Source organism: Limanda limanda, chromosome 20 (genome assembly GCF_963576545.1).
Source record: "Limanda limanda chromosome 20, fLimLim1.1, whole genome shotgun sequence".
Lineage (NCBI taxonomy): Eukaryota > Metazoa > Chordata > Actinopteri > Pleuronectiformes > Pleuronectidae > Limanda > Limanda limanda.
This window is the reverse complement of record NC_083655.1, coordinates 12,132,829-12,157,707: the sequence shown is the minus strand read 5'-3', so window position 1 is coordinate 12,157,707 and position 24,879 is coordinate 12,132,829. Positions and strand designations below refer to the sequence as shown.

At 41.0% G+C, this 24,879-nt stretch overlaps 1 protein-coding gene across 1 annotated transcript; it reads left to right on the top strand.

The window, feature by feature from the left end:
* Window positions 1–1,760: 1,760 nt before the first annotated feature.
* Window positions 1,761–24,780, top strand: pip4k2aa (phosphatidylinositol-5-phosphate 4-kinase, type II, alpha a). The gene is made up of 10 exons (XM_061093493.1): window positions 1,761–2,749; window positions 12,950–13,047; window positions 13,167–13,263; window positions 14,763–14,915; window positions 15,335–15,481; window positions 16,437–16,475; window positions 22,882–22,995; window positions 23,607–23,847; window positions 24,038–24,141; window positions 24,237–24,780. The coding sequence occupies exons 1-10, from the start codon at window positions 2,609–2,611 to the stop codon at window positions 24,315–24,317; spliced, it is 1,215 nt and encodes a 404-aa protein (XP_060949476.1). The 5' UTR covers window positions 1,761–2,608; the 3' UTR covers window positions 24,318–24,780.
* Window positions 24,781–24,879: the final 99 nt, after the last annotated feature.

Genomic DNA, 24,879 nt, shown 5'->3' with positions numbered 1-24,879 from the left:
GTGTGTGTGTGTGTGTGTGTGTGTGTGTGTGTGTGTGTGTGTGTGTGTGTGTGTGTGTGTTTGTGTGTGTGTGCGTGTGTGTGTGTGTGTGTGTTTTTATTTGTCAGCATTACCTTTCTCTGCAAATACATAGATTGTTTCACTGGCTTTAATAAGGATATCCTCCTCTGGTGAACTAAATGCACGCGCACATCCTGCGCAGAAGCCCATTGCGCACATCCTGCGCAGAAAGGTTTGCTCAACCCTTGAACGTACCAACTATAAAATACAATTTCTGTCAGTGCTCGGGCCCTAAATATTAATAAAATTACATGAAATCTCCAAATAAATAAGAAAACCTGTCAAATAACACATAACAAACAAGTTAAGTCCATTTTGATAAGAATGAATAAATGAATTGAATACCCAAATATGATTAATGATGACTGGTCAATAGCTTAAACCAGGGTCACAAGAAATGATTAAATACAAAATCCATAGAAATAATGAATGAACTAAAATAAAAGGTATTTTGGTCAATCTGGGTTTGTGTGTTGATGGATTAATATTTACATCACACAATTCACATTTACAGATTGGTCTACCCTAATATGAATAGTGTGAATATTGAAAAACCACAGTGGAATTTGTATGATGTGTGTATGTCGAGGGATGGAGATCTGTCCTGTGTGGGTCACATTGAGGTGGAGTCTAAAAAACAAATGAGCTCTACAGCATCAGCAGCACACGATGAGTCTCCTGTTCATATAGTGAGGCACTGACATCTATCTCAGCAGTGTGAGCAGAAGGATCATCAGCACAGTTCGCACCAGAAAGCCAAAGTCCTCTATAGACAGTGGTAGAGATGGGAGACCATCACTGGGCAGCCTGAAACGAGCCCCTGCTTAATCTCAGCTAAAGCAATCCATATTATGGAGGGGAGGGAGGGTTGGGGGGGGAGTTGATATGCAGGTTATTATTCTAATGCATGATTAGATGAGGCAGAAGTGAACATGTGCACACAAACACACACACACACATACAAATGTATATGCCCGCCTACAAATGCCACTGTGGTCATGTGGTCCGTCGCTGAAAGACAAATCTTGAAAGTTTAATGACAGTTTAATGAAATTTAATATTATATGATTTTTATGAAAATTCCAAGTCAACTTTCGGAAGGTTTTACTCACTCAAGTTTCATCCTAGAGAAATGACACAGACATTAAAAAAGAAATCCTGAAACTTGACTTTCAGACAGTGAGGGTCGCAAAGGACAAGAGTGAGGTGAAATATTTGTGTCACCTCTCAAATATTGTGTATATCCTATTTAATATGAGCAAGTTTTGAATTCCATAATGAAAAATTAGCCAACTTTGCCTTTAATTTTCATAATGAACATAAAATGTCCCATTTCATTATACGTGTTAATGTCCTTTGGGGCAATCAAATCAATCGTCAACAATAAGTGTCATCAAAACTTTCAACGTTGGTCTTCGTCCTTTTTCCTCCAAGGACTTCAACGACGGACCACATGACCGCAGTCAAATGGTAGCCTTGCATTTTACGCTATACTGTCAATGTGAATTTACATGTGAATGCAAATGTAACCTGGTCTTATAAATAGGCTCGTGCTTGCTATTAAAAGGCAGAGAATGGTAGCATCGGCCGTGTGGAGGGTGGGGGGGTTGCAGCAGCGAATCAGCGCTGCAGACACTGCAGAGCTCCGGCTGTCACCCCCCCCCCCACCCCCCCCCACCCCGTCCAGCTGTCATCTGACAGCGGCTCACATGAACCTCAGCGCCGCCGCTGCTGCTGCTGCAGACCGAGCTGGTCCCCCGAGCATCCGAACACCCGCTCCCCGGCGTCTTCACTCAAACGGGGGCAGCGACATGTCAGGAGACAGCCGGGTCTCTGCGGACTGAAGCGTGGGAGGAGAGCCGCTGACGTTGAGTTAGCCCGCAGGCTAGCTGCAGCTAGCTGCCGAGCGGAGCGCTGCTTTGTGCCGTCAGCTCGCTAGCGAGGCGAAGGTCGGAGGGACTCGGGTTAGCTGGTGGTGCGGAGCGGTTGCAGTTCGCCATTCGGCTCCGTTGAGGTGTCATTTGAATGGTTTGCTTTGGTGCTGTGCGACATTTTGTTTTGCTCGTGTCACCCCGCCTCACATTTTTACCGTTTCATGCGTTTATTAATTTAACGACATTTAACGGTTGATGTTTCGCCAGCTAGCTAGCTAGCTAATCGGCTATGCTAACGCCAGCTCAGTGAGAGCTCGCTCGCGGGGGTGCGGAGAGCTCCAGGCGGGTCAAGCCGGAGAGGGGACCTGTGATGTGGGCTGAGGGAAGCGGCGATCTGTCAGGAGAAGGACAGCAGCAGTATTAACTCCAACACGGTGTGTGTGTTTCTCATACTGATCCTAGTCGAGGTTCAGGGGCCATAGCGTCTGTCAGGCTGTGTGCGGGGCGTTGGATGAAGGAGGAACGCATCGGGGCACTTTGATTTGCGAGCAGGCTAAATGCACAGTGTCGGTGTCGCTGCATCGTGAACCGGTGGCCACCGCGCCAGCTCGAAGGGGACGTCACTCAGTCCAGCTTATCCCACAGACTGCATCAACCAGCCAGTTTGCTTTAAGATGGCTTCGGCGATCAGCATTGCCGCATCCATTGCGAGCAAGACGAAGACCAAGAAGAAGCACTTCGTCGCCCAGAAAGTGAAGCTCTTCCGTGCCAGCGACCCTCTGCTCAGCGTGGTCATGTGGGGAGTCAACCACTCGGTGAGTCATCTAATCCGCATACTGCGATTCACAGTTATGTCCCCCTTCATCCCTGTTTTTTGGGATATGCCACATGAAGCGTTAGCTGCTTGCTGTCATCTGTCAGCCCTGGGTGACATCTGTCCAGATGTTTGACCTCGGTGATCTCACCCTAAATGTGTGATTGGCTGCAAGAGTGCTGGACTCATACAGTAAATCATCAGCAGTGTTTTTTTTGTTAAGCTTTTTGTACAGTTACAACTCCCATGATATTAGTGTTGCCTGATGTTGATGTGTGTGTGCGTGTGTGTACATAAAGTGAACTCTCTTTTTTTGGCTTCCTGTTGTGCACATGCAGTATAAGCTGCCGGGGCTATGTGTCATGAGAGAGCAGATCTTCCCATGCAAGACAGCTTATCTCTGCTCTCTGCTCTCTTTCTCTTCCTTTTGCTGAATATTTGCACTGGGCCAATGCTCATGTGTAGGAGAGAGGGAGAGCAAACTTGGCAGGCGGAGGACACACAAATGTTTCTGTCACCAAATCCCAAGTATTCAACATTTTAACAAATGTTCAACACACATTATTATAACACACTAATAGACGCTGCTCGATCAATGGACTCGGGCTGTATTATTAATCTCTGGGGCCTTCAGTTCATTCGCTCTTGCACTCTCCTTCATCCTTTCTTCAGTAAAAGCCAGCCTGTTTACTGAAGGATTTATCTGATGCTTTAATTTGAAGAGAAGTGCTTTTGAATATATAAACATGGGAACGCAGATGAAAGTGGGCAGCAGCCTTCAGTAAAAACCTCTGCTTTTAAAAATGTGTTTGAAATCGTTCCTGTGGCCTATTAGTGTAAACGATGACAACATTATAGTCTAGTAACAGAGATAAGTATTGGCCCTGAGATGTTTGTTGCTTCTCTGCTTTCTTGCTTTTTATTCATGTCTGTCTGTGGTTGTTCGCTGGACTTTGTTACATGTGGCAGTGGTCAACACACATGAAAGAGGACATCCAGAAGTGGCCTTATTAGCAAATTAGGAATTAATGAAATTTAAAACATAAAATAATCTGACTAGCTTCCTAATTGATGTCACTTGCCAATTAATATATATTTGGTATTAAGTTAATGGGTCACATTTGATGTGGTTGACTTATAAGCACAGAGTGAAACTTTCCAACTAGCTGGTCCGTAAAGAAAACCACAAAAACTTACATTTCTGTAATCGTATACCACGTCTGACATCCTTTTTTTTATACAGTTCATTTTTGGGCAAACGATAATGATGCTGAACTGCATCATTCCTTTTCGGTTTGTTTGAAAAATGCAACCATTTTTGCTCTGATGGTTTGGCCTGATTTGGGCTTTGTTTCTTCATGTTGCTTTGAAAATTCAGATACAGTAATGGCTTCGGCAGCAGTGTTATGAATTATGATTGGATGGAGTTGGTATTTTTTGTTTAAACCCATATCTCTATTTTAGGCAAAGGAATCCAAGTGTCTTTCATGGATATCAGTGAGAAAGATGCTTAAAGGTTCAAACAGAGGCAGTTGATGGATTACACTGCGTCAAGATGACCTAATGTATATGAGGCCAAGACGATTTAGGGCTGAATCTAAGCTGTTGTCTGTGATGGATTACAGTCACCTGGTTGTGGTGTTAAGCCTGGGGGGGTAAAGCAAGGTACACACCAGGTCTGCCTCTATGCAGTATTTAGTCAATTCATTTTACTTTTTAAATGTCCCTTGAAATGCAGATGAAAGCTGAAGATTGATATCAGCGTAACGCTCATCTGAGGAAACTCAAATCCTTTCTTGAAGAGACCCAAAGTGAAACTGACATTGCTGGTTTGGTTCCAGAAGTAAGAAAACCCCCAAAAATGGCCCTGGAACAAACATTAACCATTTTCCATACACCTTTATCATTCTCGAGCTAAATGTCACTGCCCGACAGAACAGTCCACGAGCGAGTTCAGAGGTCACGGCAAGCTCCGACATGTCTGTAATAACAGCAGAACAGAGACAGAATGTTCGTACACAGCTGGGATTTCAACTAGAAAGTTGAACTGACTATAGAGGAGAGCCTTTATGATTTATGAATTTCAATGAAACCAAATCTAGATGACGTTATCCTATATTGATTGTAGTTTGTTTTCATGGGAGCTTTTTTCAATTTTTCACAAAGTAAACGTTTAACTCCTTCTAACAATTTCTTAGAGCAACAGCTACAGCAGATATAGATTTGTCCAAAACCCAGGATTACACTTCAGTTTTTCAGAACGGCTGGGGAAAGAACTCTGACAATGTGTCATGAAGAAAAAACTTAAAACAAATTCAGATTTAAGTTGATTAGATCATCTATCTGTGTCCATGCATGTCCAACAGAGTAATGTGTGCAATCTAGGGTCATATCACAAACATCCCCAGTTTTATTCATGTGTCTCAGAACTATGAGGCCACTGACTCGCAACCATACAAATCTACACGTTTGGAGGATCTACATGTTCAAACTGTTCTCCAGGATTGCACAACAGAGCAGGGCTGCCGCCAGCACATCTCCTTTTTTTATCCCCTAGGCTACCTCCCCTGCTGTTTTTCTCGTCACTTGATAAGCTACTCTGTTTCTCATACCATTGGGCATAATAAAATTGACATCCCCTTGCCTCGTCACTACTTAGAGCCACTCTGTTAATGCCAAATTTGTACAGTTTTGAGTGGTAATGTAAGGTTACTTTAAAGCATGGAGTTGGCTAATCTAATCCACCCATGTCTGCAAATGTCAGTGCTGGCCCCTCAGTAGATGTCTCTGTGCAGCCTAAAATTTGTGACCTCATGGACTGTACACATTACAAGTGCGGTGACTGACCGCGGAGATCTGGGGAGCCATTGGCACTACCTCTACCAGGTGAATGAAGCAAATACATTTTCTATGATTAATGATATTGACCACCAAAAAGTACATTAATAACTTACACGTTTTTATGGCCCAGGACATCATCAGAATTATTTTGTGTCTGACAAAAAGCCAGGAATATGTTGTCTTGAAATTTTAATTGCATGACTAAAGGTGTGTGCTTTGCTGAAAATAGCCTTCTCTGACAGGTTGCCCATTTTGAGTTGAATCCTTATACATTGACATTTTACTTGCGTCCATCACAGCCCAAATAGTATACACAGCTCATGTTTTTACATAAATGGATTGAGGCTAAAGCGAAAAAGTTTTTCAGGTGGAAATCTCAATTTCAAACATCGCTGAAGCCTAGAGGTTTGCAAAAAGATCAATCGCAAACTAATCACAAAAGCATTTGCTTGTTTTTAATCTGCGCGACATCACAAAATAGTTCTTATAGTTATATCTTTTTCTTTACAGATGAATGATTCGGTTGTCTGAATTTGATAAAAGGTGGTGTCCACATTTCAGTTATTCACACAAATCATTGAGGTGTCGAAATGTACTGCTGAAGTAGAAACCTGTGAGATATGTTCCACTTCCCACTTTTGTGTAGATTTATCACCAGTTGAAAAAAGCTGCATTGTCACAGTTTGAGGCATGTCCTGTGTAATCATAGCTTTGAGTATACCTGCTCCCAAACTGCTGTTGCATGTCACCTGCTCTTGTCCTTTGTTAAGACAACAAATAATGTTGATGATACCCTGTGCTTTCTTATTATCACAGGCCTAAAGATACGGAACGTTTTTGCCTTTGGTTTTAGTATTGTGCCACTAAAGTGACATATTTCACTAATCATTTTCTTCTTCTTAGGTTTTTGTTTTTGTTTGTCTTAGTTTTGCTCCTCTATTTTTTTTGCCTCCATTAAACTCTCCCACGCCTGGAGGCAGGATGGCAGTTTTCGTGCCATCCTGTCCATACTGCTCACTCCCATCCCACGCCCGTCTCTGTCCCCTTTCTTTGCCCTGTCCCACCTCTCTGTCTGATTCCAAGTAGCTGAGTCTGGCTCTGTGGATTGCATAAGATGGGGTTTTCTATAAATATCTGTAGGAGTGACGTACAGCTCATGTGTGTGATGATTATGGGTGAGGAAAGCAGAGTTTTACATCCTGGCACCCTCAGGCAGTGGCAGATAGAGGAGCTTCTGGAAGTGACTTGTGTTTTTTTTCCAGTGCACAAACCTCCAAACAAAAGATGATCTTCTGTGTTCGCTCCTGCAGTGATGCAGACATACTGTATATTCATGCACATCATAAAGTATCTTAAGCCTGTTTGTTGCACAGTCAGTCTAAGCTACTATATCCTTTGATACCTGGCCTTTCATAGCAGGATCTTTACAACAGACTCGCTGAGCTGTCTACCTGTGTGTGTGTGTGTGTGTGTGTGTGTGTGTGTGTGTGTGTGTGTGTGTGTGTGTGTGTGTGTGTGTGTGTGTGTGTGTGTGTGTGTGTGTGTGTGTGTGTGTGTGTGTGTGTGTGTGTGTGTGTGTGTGTGTGTGTGTGTGTGTGTGTGTGTGTGTACAGCTATAATGTTACCTATTTCCACCTAAGTCATTTTTCATTCACTGTTTCAACATGGATAGACGTGTGACTGCTACACAACAAAATTTTCCCTTCCCCATACAGATTCTGATATGTGGACTTTGAATATCGGCCGATACAGAGAACAGATGCAATAACTTATATAAGCTATTTTTATAGCTGCATGCTGCTAGACCTGTTTTGGAAATTATGATAACTATCATTTTTGTATGGCCTGGCTCAGGTTAAACCTTTTGAAAAGCAAATGCGTACAAAGAATGAATGGCATAGAACTTCTGTTATTATCTAGTTTGACAGTCATGACTGAAAAATAACACAAATATATAATTACATCTAGGATACGCTATTATTTCCTTTGAACAGCTGTTGAATAACAGCCACTGTTTCTGAAAATAAAATACCTTTTTAAGTAGTGCCATCCCCTGAAACATATGGGACAACTCGCCGTTTTACCTGTGGGACTTTCCAGCGTGAAATATTTCCAAAGTGGTGACAAATTGTAGACTCTATAGGTTTGGTTTACAGTGTACAATTTGCTCGCTCACACACAGATGTAGCATTCCATTAACCTTAACCACCTTTCCACTTTAATCGTCGGTGTGTTTGGCCGACCTTTCTTTGCTGTGGCTGGGAGCAGGTGGAGTGGGAGTAGGGGCTCACGCGGACACTAAAGTTGTCAAAGGTGTTGACGGAAGATTTGTTTCTTTTCTGAGGGCTGATCAATCCTTGTGGTTCAAACGAAAAGCTATACACAAGTTTTTTAAAGAAATGTATTCAATACATTCAGGTATTTTCCATAGTGTTAACAGTCTCGGCTATCGTGGGACAGTGAAGAAGCCTGTGGGGAGACAGCCAATATTTTGGGGCTTCCGTTGTAGACAGCGGCAATCCTGGCCAAGATTCTGTCATCAGTTTGCCGTACAGTGTTGACAATCTGAGTAGTTTCTTCTATCACACAAGTCTTACTTTCTCAACATAAAACACAAACAGCGATGCTATTTGTAGGGGATTTATGTCCTGAAGAATAGGGGATATTCCATTTTGTTCAATGCATTCTCCTTTGTATTCATTCCTTTTTTATGGACTAATCAATGAATCCCTGACCCACACACCCAGATATGAGTGTAATGCTGTGTTTAGGGCTTTCCTGTTTAAAAGGGCTTTCTGGGTTCTGCCCTGTATGTCTTAATCTGGATATTGTTAAAACTCTGAATTGTCCTGGGACTCATAACAGGTCAGATAATGATGTAATGGACTCTGTAAGCAGTCAGGGAAAGGTCAAGTGCACGCTCAGTACAATCTAATGCGGCTATATGTGACCTTTAACGCTCACCGTCTTACTGTTAAAAGGTATCTAATCTCGATTTAACTGGGTGTTCCTACGCTGTGTACCAATATCATGGTGTGGTCAGGAAGTATACCAGATATATGGACTACAGTAAGTTGATTAATGCTCACCGGTTTGTTGCATCTGAGTCATTCCTTAAAAATGTGTGCATGTGCGTTACTTGGGAAAATATTTCAATATGAATTTTGCTGAGTTTACAAGCTGTCGCTGTATAAACGTACCACCAACACAGCAGCATTGAATTGATTGCGCACTGCAAGCCCACTTTCTTGTCTAATATATTTACACCCCTAGGTATAAGTCAATTACATGATCAGTCAGACTTGCTTACACTTTAATTAGAGCCACTTACACTCTAATATCTTGTAAATAGGCTGAGAGGAAGTGCGTTGCAGTTCACCATTCAGTCTAGGAGTTGTTTCTTCAAAACATGTCCCATCAACCCCACATAATTGACAGCTTGACGCTCTAACATCTGGGTAATGGTATAATATGACTACAAATTTAAATACACAGGACATTTATAAAAAAAAAAACATAATTGCTTTTCTCTCCCTCTTGCTGGTATTCGCCTATTCAGATTTATTTTTGTACTCTGCTTGTCTTTTAAGAATTCTATTTATTTAAGCTAATCCCTGGTTTTAATTTTTAAAATTGGCATTGGTCCAGACTTTCTTGTTGCCTTCAGGGCAAATTTCAAGAGCTGAAGGCAAAACTTTTTATATTGGGCAACATCAGTGTCAAAACAGAGTCCATTCCAATTCTAGGTAAATCCAAATTGAAATTATTTGTTATGCTGGGCGCATAGCATTGTGAACACATATTATTAAGTGTGGAGCATACAAATTATATACACCAGTGATATATAGGTAGACCATGCAAGTATCTGGTAATCGAATATGTGTTGTTCATCATACCACGTACATACCAATATATACCACACCTTCTTATTCCACACATGCTCAGGCTGAGATTATTTTATTTTTAAATAAAATTAAACACTTTGGGATATTAAATAAAAAATGTCAAAGCAGAGTTCCTGTTATTGTTATCAATGTTGGAAATTGCCCAGAACATTTGTCCTGATAATATTAGTAAGAGTGGATTCACTGCAGCACAGAGTCTACATGATCAATATCAAACTAAGATATTGGCTGATGATATTGATGGATTTGTGGCATAGTATGTGATCTTACTAAAGTACTTTACAAGGGGAACTTGATATCACAATAATGGCTTTTTGCACGAGGAACATATTCGTGTTGTAGCTTGAAACTCCGTAACTATTTTTATACTGTCCTATGTTATCAGAAATAGGAGAAGATAAAACAGATGACAGTCTTAGGTTTCCTGTTCATTGGAAAATGTCTCCCTACAGGCCTTATATCCTGAAGGCACGTCCTATTAGTCCTTTTTTTTATTAGTTCTAGTTTCGGGGGGGTGCTTACTTCCACTCTCGCTTGCACTTAAGAAATTACCCAATCCTCTGTAGTGTTAAAGTTGCTATAATCTTTGTGCTGTCAACACTATAAGTGGGCTGTCATTTACAAAGAGCAAGTCATCTGTCTGTAATTTTTCTGAGAGATAACACTATGACATGCTGCTGACATAGCACACTGTCTTCACCAACTTCCTGTCTAATGGAGCAACAGCTCACACTTGCTTCACTCTGGGCAGGAAAACCAGTCCTCGTCACCATGGAGACAAACAGGAAGTGGTGGTGCGAAATTTGTCTGCAAGTTTGATAGCTGCAGGAAGATAAGCAGATACGGTGGATGCGTCTGATTAAACAAAACTAACAGATAGAAAAATTGACAAGACCTCAGCAGATTAAATAGGAGCACATGTTATTTAATGTGGATTTGATGGTGAAGAAATACAAGTATTTTTACCATTTTGAGATTCATGCATTTGTCAATCCTCTCTATTGCTGTGAGTTGAATCAACATTCACTTATAGTGTCTTCACAGAGTGTGTGTGCATGTGTGTGCATATGTGCGTGTGTGTGCCTGCCATTGTCTGTGCCCTTGTGTGAAACAAAGCTTTGTTGATTAGGTGACATCTCGCCACTGAGTACCCAGAATGCATCTGGTCTATAGCATCACTGTGACGTCAGTGCCTGTCACTCCAGGACACAAAAATATACTCAGATATTGCATCTGTGGGCCTGTTCTGTCAGTTATGCTCTCCTCTCCAAATTTGTTGTGCTATTTTCCAGCTATAATTATTGTATTGTGTCAAACGTTTGTATTTCTTTTTATTTATCGCAGAGGTTCCCTCTTAAAAATCTCTTCTGTTGTTAATCCTATCAATGATGCACAGTGATGCTATGTTCTCATCTTCCTTCTGTGTCTCTTCCACGGCTTAAAAGCTTACATTAATCCTAAAGAATATGTAAAGTCCACAGATATTGGTTTGAATCGTAACTCTCACCTCTAGTAAGACAATGTTACAGTGGTGTAGACAAAGTAAACAACCTTGAAACGCTGCTCTGATCAATGGATGCATGTCTGCTGAGCTGAAGTTGAAACAAAGTAAGAAGGCAGATCATTGGACAAGCTTTTGTTTAACATGACTTTTTTTTTACTTGCATTGTATTCACTTGATTAAAAATAGATTTTAACAATTTCATTAATCTAAATGTTACTGTTAATATCTACTTGTACTTACAGCTTCTCAAATTGATATATCCTTGCATGGCACAATCACTTTATTTAGAGCTAAAGTTTCAGTATAAATTATAGCACAAAAGTCCATAAGACACCAACTTTGCAAGTGAACGGATCAGTCAGAAATCTGGGACCTGTTCACACAAACAACCTCTGAGCTAAACTCCCTAGATTTCCACTGGCCCACTCTAATGTTAACGCAATACTTGGGATAGAATGAAATTACCAGCAAAACTACTAAATTACCACATAACTAACAGTGGAATCAGTGACAGTTTTACTTCCCTTTGTGAAGATGATAGCATGTTGTGTTAAAAATAGCATCAATCCTGTCTTGTACTCTAAGCACTCTTTTTGCTGGCAGCCTGCAAGTAAAGCAGATTGATCTGGCTCTCTTTTGAAATCACAGCCAATTAAACACACTCATTACCCAAGACAGGGGCTGGCAGCAAGGTTCCAGTTTGCTGACTGAAGTGGTTAGCTGAAAATCTCCTGTCAGACAAACCGTTAATATGCCAGACTATTGTTGAACATGGGTTTGGCATAAGCCGGCTGTGCACTTCCTATTTAAAGACTTGATGAATACAATATGTTGACATTGGACCATAGGAAAACCATGAGCATTCAATCCATGGACATGTTGAAGAGGTGGATTGATTGTTAATATGGTTGGGAGACCAATGCCGTGATTTAATTTTAATTCCCAGTCGCAGTGGGAAACAAATCCTCTATTATAGTTGTATTGAAAACATAATGTCTGTCTGTCATCTTCTGTCCTGTATTTTCTATTTTTGGAGACACTCTTACAAACATTGTAAATGATTTACACATTGGACAATGACGGTAATGATTATTGGACAACAAATTCTCTTGAAATTAACAGCCCTAATAGAAAATCCTCAATATTTGTTTTCGGAGTGTGGCAGACGTTAGCAGTGCATGAAAGAGCGATTAGTTGCACAAAAAAATAAAGGATAGCGAATAATGTGAAATTATATATTATTATATATAGTATATAGTATTATTATTGTAATTTGTTTATGTTTTTTTTATATTGCACAGCTCTAATTGTGACTATTGTAAAGAGATACACATTTATTTTGTGAGATATACAGTCAATCAGAGTTTGTGTTTGAGTTTCTGCAGTACACCTGCAGTACAAATGTGATTGGTGGAATGACAAGTTATTAATAGACTGAAGCAACCTGCCAGCCTCGCTGCCTGGAGCCAACAGCGACTACGTGAGCGCACACACCCATTATGTGTATCAAGCTGTGCCTGACTCATAACAAATGTCAGGTCTATGTATTACAGCCATGTGATGCATGGTCAGCTCCAAATGGAAACTCCTGCAATGCACCTTATGTGTCTTGAAGCCCCACTGTTAACTCATTGTATCAGGTTTATTCACTGTTGTCATAGGTATGATTCAAAATATGACCTATGATGTTGTAAAACTCAATTTACTCTTCAGTGATTCTTTGAGTCATTTTCCTAACACGGCCTAAAATGTCCTGATTTGTTGTGACCAATTTGGTTATTGTTTTGATGTGTGCTCCATGCTGGCCTCAACTGATTTTAAAATAAGTTTTCATTGCCATCATCAACATAAAGAGAAACATTGATTATGTCTGATCTGTGATATCAATAAGGTCTTCCTGGATAAATCACTGATCGCTCCCTCGTTCCTTTGTGTGTTTTCTTCTGCACAGATAAATGAGTTAAGCCATGTTCAGATTCCCATCATGCTCATGCCAGACGACTTCAAGGCCTATTCCAAGATCAAAGTGGACAACCACCTCTTCAACAAGTAAGCTCTTTTTGTCACTCTGTTTCACAATACATAGGAAACTGTAAAATCTGTTTGTCCTCAGCATCTCTCAAAAATGTCACTTGTGATGTCTTGATTTCTTCTGTGTGCGCGCTCAGGGAGAACATGCCCAGCCATTTCAAGTTCAAGGAGTACTGCCCTCTGGTGTTCCGAAACCTCAGGGAGAGGTTTGGCATCGATGATCAGGATTTCTTGGTACGTCACAAAGACAAGCAGCATCACTGCCTCTTCTTGGTCAGATTTCGAGTTTGTTTTTGTCACTTTGTGCTAATCAATTGGTGTCAATTGTCATACAATCACATACATTTTCTGTATCAAATAAACTCAACCACCGGGTACTGCTAACACATAAACACTTGTAACCGTTCCAAAATTTAATTTGATCACAGTCTTAACTTAGAAAATGTTGCTCCTGTTGCTCTTTTTCCTTCCCCTCTTTTGTTTTAGCCCACTCCTTGCCTTCCTTTCCTTTTTCCACTCTTTCCTACTAAATCCCCGTTTCCCAGTGCAGCCAGTGAGTTGGCAGTACTTGGAGGTCATTGTGTCCCAGTTCAGTGCAGCTGTCCTTCTCACATGTTTACATCAGTGTTCGGCTGGCTGAAGAGAGTGGGCAGTCGGGGTGTTAAGACAGCGGCCAGGGCTCGAGATTGCTGTGACATTCTCTACATTAAACCACTTTATTACACAAGGCTCTAGTCACATTGTGGTCAAAGGTTTTATTTGTTTGTCCATTTTGTGACCTTGCTCTAAAACCTGCAGTATTTCTAATTACACTGATAATATTTCTCATTACAGCCAATCGGCGCCACCAGCTGCAAGACGGCTCTTTTGACAATATGCACCAGTAACCTTTAGTTTTAATGAGATGCAACCGTATTTATATTTTTTCCTCATATTATAATGAGCATGGCGGAGATTTTTTTGTGTGTTGCTTTTCATCTCTGCCAGCCTCAGGCACAGGGCCTCTTAAACATTTTCAGCCCGTGACAACAGCACTTCAGTGTTCCTCCAGCATCTGGGCTATAGGTGGATGTCTCCATTTTTATGTTTTTAGGGAACCTCCAGAAACACTGGAAGACTGGAACTAATTTTGGGGTCTGAACACAAGAAAAGTCATCGTCACAATTGTTTTAGTATGTACCCTCAAAGGTTAGCTTTCACTTTGCAAATACAAGCAATTAATGCTAAGGGTTGACGAGGGGAAGGGGGAGATAAGGGCAGAGGACATCGGGAATTCTTGTAGAATGAAGCATTGAGCCAGGGGTGTTGGATCATGTTACTTTTGAGCTCCAAAGTCTGGGCAGCAGCTGTTTGCGTCTGTGTGAAGCTTTGGATGGGCGTCGGGCACAGGGGTCAGAATTCCATATGTTCAGAGGGGAGACACAAGGAAGCAACGACAAACTGCAGTGTGAGCTTTATCCAAATTACATTGGAGGAGTGGCTCTGTTAACCATTCACCTAATTAAAACATGTAATTTCACCATTAGTTATTTAATATTAGAGACCAATTTGTGTCTTGACACAAGAAATATGCATTTAGTGAGACAGACCATTAAAATAAACTAAATTACAAATACATCTAAAAATGCAAAAGGTCAAAAAGTGATTGAAGACTATAGTGACATTTCAGTGTGTACTTACATCCTGATTTAACAAGTTATTGTTTCCTTTCTGTTGTCTCTGCATGTTTTCAGAACTCACTGACACGTAGTGCTCCCTTGAACAGTGAGTCCCAGGGACGGAGCGGGGCCCGCTTCCACACTTCTTATGACAAACGCTACGTCATCAAGACCATCAGCAGCGAGGATGTGGCAGAAATGCATAACATTCTTAAGAAATACCATCAGGTGATTACAATCCATGTTTTATATGAATAAATATAGAAATGCAACTCTTGATTCTTCCATAAAATAGGCTTTGTGTGTCTTAGTTAAGCTCAAAATACTAAATAGAATTTGATTGTATTAAATCTAGTCTCTTAGGGGGAACCACATGACTGCGACATTATTTTACTGTCATTATCTGAAGGTAGTTACACAAAATAGGATTATGGGATTCACACAGAGAGTTTTGATTTCCACCCGTATCCTAAAAATGTACAATTTGACTCTCCAGTTGGTGTTAATGACAAAAAGTGTCATGTTGTAGATTTGTGTTATTTTCTGAGACTCCAAGCTCATGTAGTAGTTCCTCTTTTGTCTGTTTATCACCTTAGAGTTGATCGCGTGAATTTACGTAAATGATAAACCATGCTCTCTTTTACTAGTTCATTGTGGAGTGCCATGGCAACACGCTTCTGCCTCAGTTTCTGGGGATGTACCGACTCACAGTGGATGGAGATGAGACCTACATGATTGTCACACGCAATGTTTTCTCCCATCGCCTCTCTGTCTACAAGAAATACGATCTCAAGGTAGGAGGAGAGAACACATCAAGGAAAAAAGAGTTATTAGAAAATATTCAAATGGATTAATCTATTTCTGTTTGTTTATTTAGATTTTCTATACAACTACCCATTCAATAGACTTTAAACTGCACTGCTTTGTTGATTCGTGATTGTTGAGAGATGTGAAATATAGATGGTAGATAATGTATATGAACTATGCAACCATCAAACTGACGTGTCATGATTGTCACTGATTGTGGACTGTGTCATAGGACCAGAGACGTTATAGAGAGGGAGTTTAGCCCCTTTAAGAATCCTGGAATAAGAAGTCTGTAATGGTAAAGATGGAGGTTACATGACAAATGTCCTACCCCTGTCGAAACACCCAATTGCCTGCAAATCAGGGAAACATAAAAAGTGCATAGTTGAGGTCATCCAATCCACTTCAAACTTTGCTGGTGACTTTTAAGACGTTTGAATGATGCTCTCAGGAAAGTTAGGCCAAGCAATTGTCTTCTACCAGTACTTTGAGAAAAATAATCATAATCTGATGTATAGCTAAACCGCACCTGTCCTGTGAGGTCCCCCACTCTGACAAAACAATATATATGTGAGAAAAAATATATGTTGCTTCACAGGAAAATATTTTATTGAAGCATGTACAAGTTAAGTCAGAATATTTAATAGCTGGTCAACTGAGGTTTGTTTGTATGTTTAACATTAAAGAAATTAGTCTTTCAATGTTCTTAAACAGGTTGTGGACAGACAACCTGTCTCAGAGCAGAGTAAATCCATTTTAAGCCATGTTGCGCCTCGCCTGCCTAATTGGCTGAGCTTCTGTGTTCAGGCATGCACAAGGGTTCTGAGTATCTGCAAGAATGAGTGTAAGAAGGGGGGTGAGGGAAAGGACTGAAGCAAGACTTTCCAGTGCCCTGAGTAACAACTATAATGGAGAGTAATTTCCTTTCTTTCTTTTATCTAGGGTTCTACCGTGGCAAGAGAGGCCAGCGACAAGGAGAAGGTACAGGCACATGTCGTGAGCAAGGATCCACTACTATACATACTTAACACAAGTTTAAATATGGGCGTAACTTTTTACTTTATGCTTTAAACAGGCAATACTACAATACTACTACCACTAATAAAGCAAAGTGCGCCAAACTAAAAGTAACAGTTAGAAACGTCACCAATTTACAGATAAATCAGAAGGAATATGTCAACACAAACCGCCAGCATGTTTTGAAAGTGTGTCTAGAATATTTTAGGCGCTCGTTCCTCATCTTTCTCTCAGAACTGAGAGTATCAATCCGCACCAACACCACAGCGTTGCATGTCGATACGTAAACCACTTTTTCTAATTATTATTTTGTGCACCCAGTTAAACTAATGTATCTCCTCCTGTATTTTATTGTGGTGAAGTAACTTTTGAAAAACAGGACATTTAATAACACTGTCATTTGAGCACATCAGCATCCTGCTCAAAGGACAGCTGGTTCAGGTGGAATCCAGTGTGAGTTCACAAGAGGAACACTTATGCACTGTCTATGACATTTTTCATTAAGGAACAAGGGGCGGTCTAATAGTGCTCAGTGACTGGGGCACATCGTTTTAAAAGTACACTGAACACGAAACTTAATTGAACCACTGATATAACATTTAGGAAATGCGTCGCTTATTGTGCTTGAAAAGCCATGTGGACGATTCAAGATCAAGAGAGAGATCAAACTGTTTCCAGTGGCTTCAATGACCAACACAGCTTCAAACAGTTCCCGGGTTACTGTCATCACCCAAGTGGACCAACTAACACAACTTTCGTATCGGCTTTTTATTTTTCCCCTTTGGGTGGGGATGACAGTAGCAAAATATCCATCTCCTTCAGTTAGCACCTACTTCATCACCCCATTCCCTTCTAGTCCCTGCACGCTATCTGTTTCTTTAATTTGCTTCATTCCCTCTAACCTCGCTTCTGCTGTGCCATCAGTTCCCCTGCTTGCTATCTTTGTGTTAAAGATTCTGGGTTCTGTGTGTTTGCGTGTGTCCACGAGTGAATTGGTTTTATTCAATCAGATTTGGTCCCATGATTTTTGAGGGGTTCTGTGTATTATGTCTTTTCTGTGTGTGTGTGTGTGTTTGTGTATGTGAGGTATGTATAAGGAAGAGATGTTGTGTGTCTGACGGTAATGGACATATTGCTGTTGGTGTGTGTGGTTGTTTTGAGTTTGTGGCTCTTGTACTGAGTCACGTGAATTGCCGCTAAAAACGAACAATAAAAAAATCTAGAAATTGTATGAGTTTATAATAAGAAGGGATATTTTGGCAGATACGACAATATAACTTTTAGATAATTCTTGACAGAGTCCTTGAACACTGCGACACTGTTCTTTTGACCTGTTAGCTTTGCGTTATTGTAAGGGAATGGTTGTCCAGAGATCCATTTTCTTCGTTGCATGTCTCCACACGTTGCTCTGCAAAAGTCTGTCTGACCATTTTTTTCTTTCTATATTATTGTTCCATAGTTTTGACCCAGAGGGGTTTGAACTTTCCACTAGATTTGACAGGGGCTTGATCGCAGGGCACCGTGCAGTGAGGCATGGCAGACTTCAGGGAAAACCCAACGAAGTTCTAGCCTCCTGTACATGGAAGAAGAAACAAAACATGAGGGTTAAAACAGATGAGTGGAAACATAAAGCAGCTGAGGATTTAACACACATGTGAGCCCACGTCGGGACTTGTCTGCAGCTCAGCTGTGTGTAAAACACCATTTATAGTAGAGCAAAATATATTAGAAGCAACAGGATAGGTTTTGCCAAGCAAACATGAACACAGATTCAATTTTTAAAGACTCACAGATTAATACTGTGCTTTACCTTCAATTCAATGCAGCTAATAACATTCAAGCTGATATGATAACTACCACCATGGATGAAGCCTTTACTGTTTGTGCCTACACTCAAAATACATTAGGTGATCAAATACTCCTGAACGTGCACACACTGTGACACCAGACTTACACCAGATCTCAGGGAGACCACTAAGCCACAGACATGAAAGAGAAGAATCTGACACATGCAGTTGCCCCAAGTGCTCGGTGGCTATGACTAAATGTGTCTTCTTCACAGAATCCTCCTGTTGTTGAACTACGGTACGGGGACATTACACTTGTTCACCCTGCAGCTGCCCACTGAAATAAAGAAGTTGTTTTATTGTGCCAAATGACAGCGGGGAAATTATGTGATTTGTTCAGAAGCTACAGTGTATGTGTAAGAATTGTACCTCACACACACAGACACAAACAACAAGCATGGCAGAGCTCTCTCCTGACTGCATGACTGTCTCCCTCTCATGCATGTATCTGCATGGTATATGATGTTTTTCTGCATCTTTTTTGAAGTTTCATGAGTTTTGAACACATGCTGACGTGTATGATCACCAGCCCCCCCCCCCTCCCCAGTTCCGTTGCACGTCGTGAACATGTTCTGTTCTACCCACATAAACATGTTTTGTTTTTTTTTGATATAATACTTTTTGCCGTTCTTGTAGCTGCTGCCTCAAGTGAGGGCACATGTTCATTTTATTTACTCTCATATTATTTAACTACAGGCCAAAATAGGTAAATTGGTCTTATTTAGGCCCATCAAATCAAACGAGATTATTTTATTTGTGTTTACCTTCAAAAAGCTGTTCATGACCGATTTAGGACGCTGACCCACAATATAGCATTTAGGTGATTTGTGTGTTTGCAGTATTTTTATTCATTTATTTTGTGACAGAAGCATATTGCTGCCATGTCAGGAAAAAGAAAATTTTATAATTTTATAATGTGAAAAGTTCCTACCGTTATAACCAGGTATATTCATGTTTTTGCGACAAACAAGCTTTATATGTTGGAATTTATCACATTAAAACGTGAAACATTTCCACTTATAATGTGACAAGTCCATGTGTCGTAATAACGTGAAATATCTTCCTATAGCTATAAACCTTTCACATAAATCTTGATATTTATTTGTTTTTCAAAATGTTGTGGCAGCAATATATTTCTGCGGTGGAGGTTGTGTTTGTATTTTATGAAACAGCTGCTGGTCTTTGGTTTGTGAAACACCAGCTGTGTCTCTGCTCAGTAGCCTGTATTGTTGTTTTTGTTTACCCTCCTCTCTCTCCTCACACCAGCGCCAGCTGGTATCTCCGTTGGGGGCACATCGCTTTAATGTGTTGGTATGACTGAGTGTGACGTGTCTTGATATTTATTAGTAGGCAATTATCTAGTTTTTAAGCTCGTAGAAATAGTCCCACAGCTGAATAAATGTTCGGCAGAATATAAGCTCCTATAGTGCAAATTAGTTTACAGTATTTTTCCTTGCTCTGCTTATTTCCAGCTCGTAGTGTCCTCAGAGTACAAGACTGAGTCCTTTCTCTCCACGTCATGATACCAGTGTAGGCAGACCAGAGATAAACGTCCACAAAATACAGCTCATATATTTGAACTTTTAGTTATAATTTTTAGAGGCTTTAGGAATTTTAGACTTTGAAAATCCTATTGATAGATAAAATAATATAATAACAAAAACCACTGCATTTTCTTGACATTGCTATTGTGAAAATGTCTAAGAATTCTAAAAAATCTATACTGATCCTACGGATCTTTCGCGCTGATGCCCTTTCCAACCCTCTATCAATTTGAAAACAAAAAACAAACCAAAAAAATTGTGTTCTGTTACATTTTAAACACTTTGCCTTTACTTCCAACTTCCTTCCTCCCTTCCTCTCTCCTTTCTTCTCTCCTCTCCTCTCCTCTACCCCTACCGTCCCTCCCTCGCTGACCCCTCTTCTAGCAGCCGCCCCAACCAGAGGATGCGCCCCCGCGGCCCAAATCTGGTAACGTTCAGCAAAGGCTGCAAACACTGCGGATTGCCACGCGCTTTTACTGCGCCATGAAACACGTAAGAGATGTAAGAAAACCAGGGCTCATATACCAGGCATGATCTATTAAACCAATATTACTTTATTGATATTTATTTGTACGGCCGAGAATTTTTGTTTCCTCGTTTTCGCACTCTTCATCCATTTACAGTCACCATTTGCTCAACTTGTCACAAAGTTCATCTTTAGTTTGGCCGGTTCTATTTTTGTTCCCACCATTCACTCAACGACACATGTATCTGAAACACTGGAGAGCAAGAAGTGAAAGAGTAAGGTGGCGGAACTGATGGGGGGGGGGGACCCGCGCGGTCAAAAGAAGAATCAGGAACCAGAGATGGAAGATACTCGCACAACTAGAAAGACGAATAATGCTCGAGGGAGAAGTTCTTTCTTTATGTATTTAAAATGTTTCATCGTACAAATTGATGAGCAGATAATTTAATTAACAGAACTGTTTGCAAAATACAGCTGTCATCGAAACAGGAGAGCCATTTTAAATTGTCTTCTTATCCAATGAACAACATTTAATGAAGAGTTTGAAGTAACAAAAACAAGTGTATATCCTTAAAGCAACACTAGGCGCCCTGAGTGATTAAGTGGTTTTCATGTAGAGACTAAACCAAGGCTATCAATGTCTTGAGCTGAGCTCTGACTGTTTAGTCCGACTCACTGAATTGAAACACAACTCACTGGTTGATCTTTGAACTGGGGGAGGATTTCACCTGTCGCACAGCTCTGCACAGGCGCAACCCTATCTCCTCTTCTGCCTCTCTATATATATATATTTCTCTTCCTCTACTTACTACCTAAATGTAGTGCACCACTCCCAGAGTCGAGACACCTACAGCGTAACAAGCAGAATCCGATTCATGACTGGAAGTAAGCACATGACAAATAAACCAGTTAGAACGACTGTCAAGAAGAAAAGACAATAAAAATGGACTTGTCGACAACGGATGATTGTGCGAGTGTTAGTTGAGGTGACAGATGTGGAAAAATGCTTTCAGGTCAAGGTTTGCTCTTTGCAGTCAGAACGACGCTGCGTCCTCGTTTACTTTTTCTATATTAAGTCTAGTCAGTCGTTCGTGCCATATTAATTGCAAATTGGAGGTCTATGTCTGTGTATATATTTCAATCTATACATGTGCTGAAATCTCCTATTCTAATGTGAGATGTATTTGTGTGTTCATCTGTGTAAAGTTGTTTTCTGTATGTGTGTGTGTCGGTGTGTGCTCATTGTACTGCTGTTTATGTGTCGCTGCTCTTCTCCTGCTGCCATAGAAACTCTGTAGTAGCTCAACCGCTGCTGTCGCTGCCCTGTTGCCTCATTTCCTGCTCTCTTTTTCCTCAGTGACTGAGAACTAGGCCCCGTTTCCCCCCCACCTCACATAACACCTTCTTCCCTCTACAGGCTGCTAGCAGTGTTGCAGCAGCCTGGTTCAGAAGAGGGTTAGTCCCAGTAGGTAGACACCTAAATAGGAAACGGCTTTGCTCTAGTTGTAGGGGAATACCTGTCAGTGATATGCTGGCTTTGTAGAGCAATAAGAGTTCTTATTAGCTGCAAATCACAATCTGATTTCTGAAAAATCAAGACTTATAAAGGGAGAATATACTCTGCATCGAACCGGATAGAAAGTGGATGCTTCTCGGTGTCCAGCCCGATGCCAATAAGGACGTCTCATGGATTTGAGTTGGACATCTTCTGTTTTTTTTGTCTTGGCACAAAGTGTATGGATCTACAAGATGCAAAACAAATCTTTAAAACCCTGCACATTGTAATTTTAACAATATTAAAACAATGCAAATCAGTGCATCGGATGGATCTGTGCCCTGCTGTGAGCATGCTGCATGCTGGTTGATACAGTCAAATCATTTGGCTTGAAAAGAGGACGGCCGTAGTTTGGACAGAACTGCCTGTACTCTGTTGGCCAACTCATGTTAACCAGTAATACTTTGTGTTTGGCTCAATCAGACAGGCTTATCTAACAAACCACAGGCTCAAAGCCTCATTTATGTTATCTGGATATTTCAACATGCAGGATTGTCTTAATCAGGAGGATGAATTTAAACACACTGTTGTATGTGACTCATTACTAGGATCAGAATTAATCTTTGTTATCTTGCATATTGAACTACCCACTAATTAACAATGTTAAACAAGGTGATATGTTATCTTTTATTAATAACATTTACAGTTTATGAAAATGTAATTTTTTTAAGTATTCTGGGGGAAAAGGATGAAGGACACTGATGCTGATATTACTGCTTTTAGTAGATATTTTCTTCATGGGTAGTTTTTGACCATGTGAAATATTGAAATATATTTAAGGATTCAAACTGATTGGAGGAGCTGACACAAAAATGAACTCTTGACTTTAAGCATCAGAATTCTTGTCACATTTTTGCCCAGCTCTACTTGCTACGGTGCCGTACCTCTCAGTTTCAAACAGCCTTGTGTTGTGGTCTTGACTGTTTTCTGTTTTTATTTGGACGATACTAATGGGCAGGCCAAGGAGCTGCCCACCTACAAGGACAATGACTTCATCAACGATGGGCAGAAAATCAGCATTGACGACGAGAACAAGAAAATGTTCCTGGAGAAGCTCAGGAAAGACGTGGAGGTTAGTGTCAAAAATCAGATAAGGATGAAACTATGGATTTCTGCTCGCTCGGTGTAATCTGTTGACTCTCAGTTTAGGAATCCATGGTGCACTAATGCATTTGTCAGCAGCTTCTGATGAATTTAATTTAGCACAACAGCAATCTTTTTAAAGGAGACATAAGGGTTTTTCAGCTCTTTCCTGTGTTATATTTGTGTATGTATGGTTTTAGGTAAAAGTTCTGCAAAGTTAAAAAGCCCAAAGTCTGCATTAAAGGGAGGTCTACCACAGAAACCACTGATCAGAAGAGATGAAGCTTCTGAAACACCTTGTCAACAGTTCGGCCGGTTCTGGATTATCATGATGTCACGTGACATCATGAATTCATAATTACCCAAATTTGCATAATTCACGCCAAGAGGCGAGTCTGACGCACCCCCTAGAGCAAAAATTTACATAACATGTCTCCTTTAAATATTTTATGGCTGCAAATCTTTAAAGCTTTAGGTCCCAACATCCCACGGTGTCTTCTCTTCCCTTTTTATTAATGTATTTCCTCCCTCTCTTTCTGTCCATGCTCCTCATCTTCACACTTGCTCTTATTTCCACCAACTTCATCCATCGTCCCCCAGTTCCTGGCCCTGCTGAAGCTCATGGACTACAGTCTGCTGGTGGGGATCCACGACGTGGAGCGATCCGAGCAGGAGGAGGTGGAGAGCGAGGACAACGACGCAGACGAGGAGGGAGAGAGTGACGGAGGGGGCATTGGGACGCCCCCTGACAGCCCCAGCAACACGCTGGACAGCAACAAGCCTCTGTCACCTGGAGAGTTTGATCCCACCATCGATGTCTATGCCATCAAAAGCAATGATAGTGAGTAGCCAACTGCATTCTCAGGCTTGAAGCACAATGTTAAATGCAATCCTCACAATGCTACAGCTCCCCCTACTGGGTGTTTTGGCTCTCCTTCTAGTTATCAGACCATATAGTACCAGATTGAATTACCAGGCAGTGCTGTACAAATTCACATTCCCATTTAAGATGCATTTGTTTTAAACTTCAGGTGCTCCCAAGAAGGAGGTTTACTTCATGGCTATCATAGACATCCTGCAGCATTATGATGCCAAGAAGAAAGCTGCCCATGCCGCCAAGACTGTCAAACACGGGGTGTGTAGCTGCCTACAAGGACAATTCAAAAGAAAAAAAAAAGAAATCTATAAATGAACATCGTTTAAATGTCATTTGTGTGTGTCCCTCCGCAGGCCGGGGCTGAGATCTCCACCGTGAACCCGGAGCAGTACTCCAAGAGGTTTCATGATTTCATCACCACTATCCTGTCATAGCCTCCAGGAGCCTACGGGGTCACAGAGGCACACCGGGTGGGGGAAAGGGAGGACAAGTGGGGAGCAGGGCAGAGAAGAAGCGAGAAAAATGAAACCCACGGAGAGGCTGAATTAACAAAGTGCTGTGACGGCTTTGTATCGCTCTCCCTCACTCGTTCTCCTCATCCCTCCCTCTTTGTTTCTCTCTTTCAGTGGGGGTGCTTCGCTCTGCAGCTAAAAGCAACATCATTCGTTTACATTTAACCTCTTCCTCTGAGTTTTGTTCATGTGTTACTTTGGATGATAAGGGTGTTAAAAGCAAGTGTTCAAGTCATTACGTTTTTTTTTATTTGTTTTGTCTGTGGTTGTTTATGTGGGAATATGGCTGATTTTTTTATTGCCTCTAACATAACATCCAGCACCCTGCATTTTTTTTTTTTATATAAATACGTTGATGTTTATATTCGACTTTTCCTTTATGATGTTCAGGGGCCGGAGCGGGGGGGGGGGGGTTGTGAAATGATACAGAATGCAGGGGTCAGAATTCGGCTCAAGGTTCCTCTTGCTTGAGTATGATGTAAAA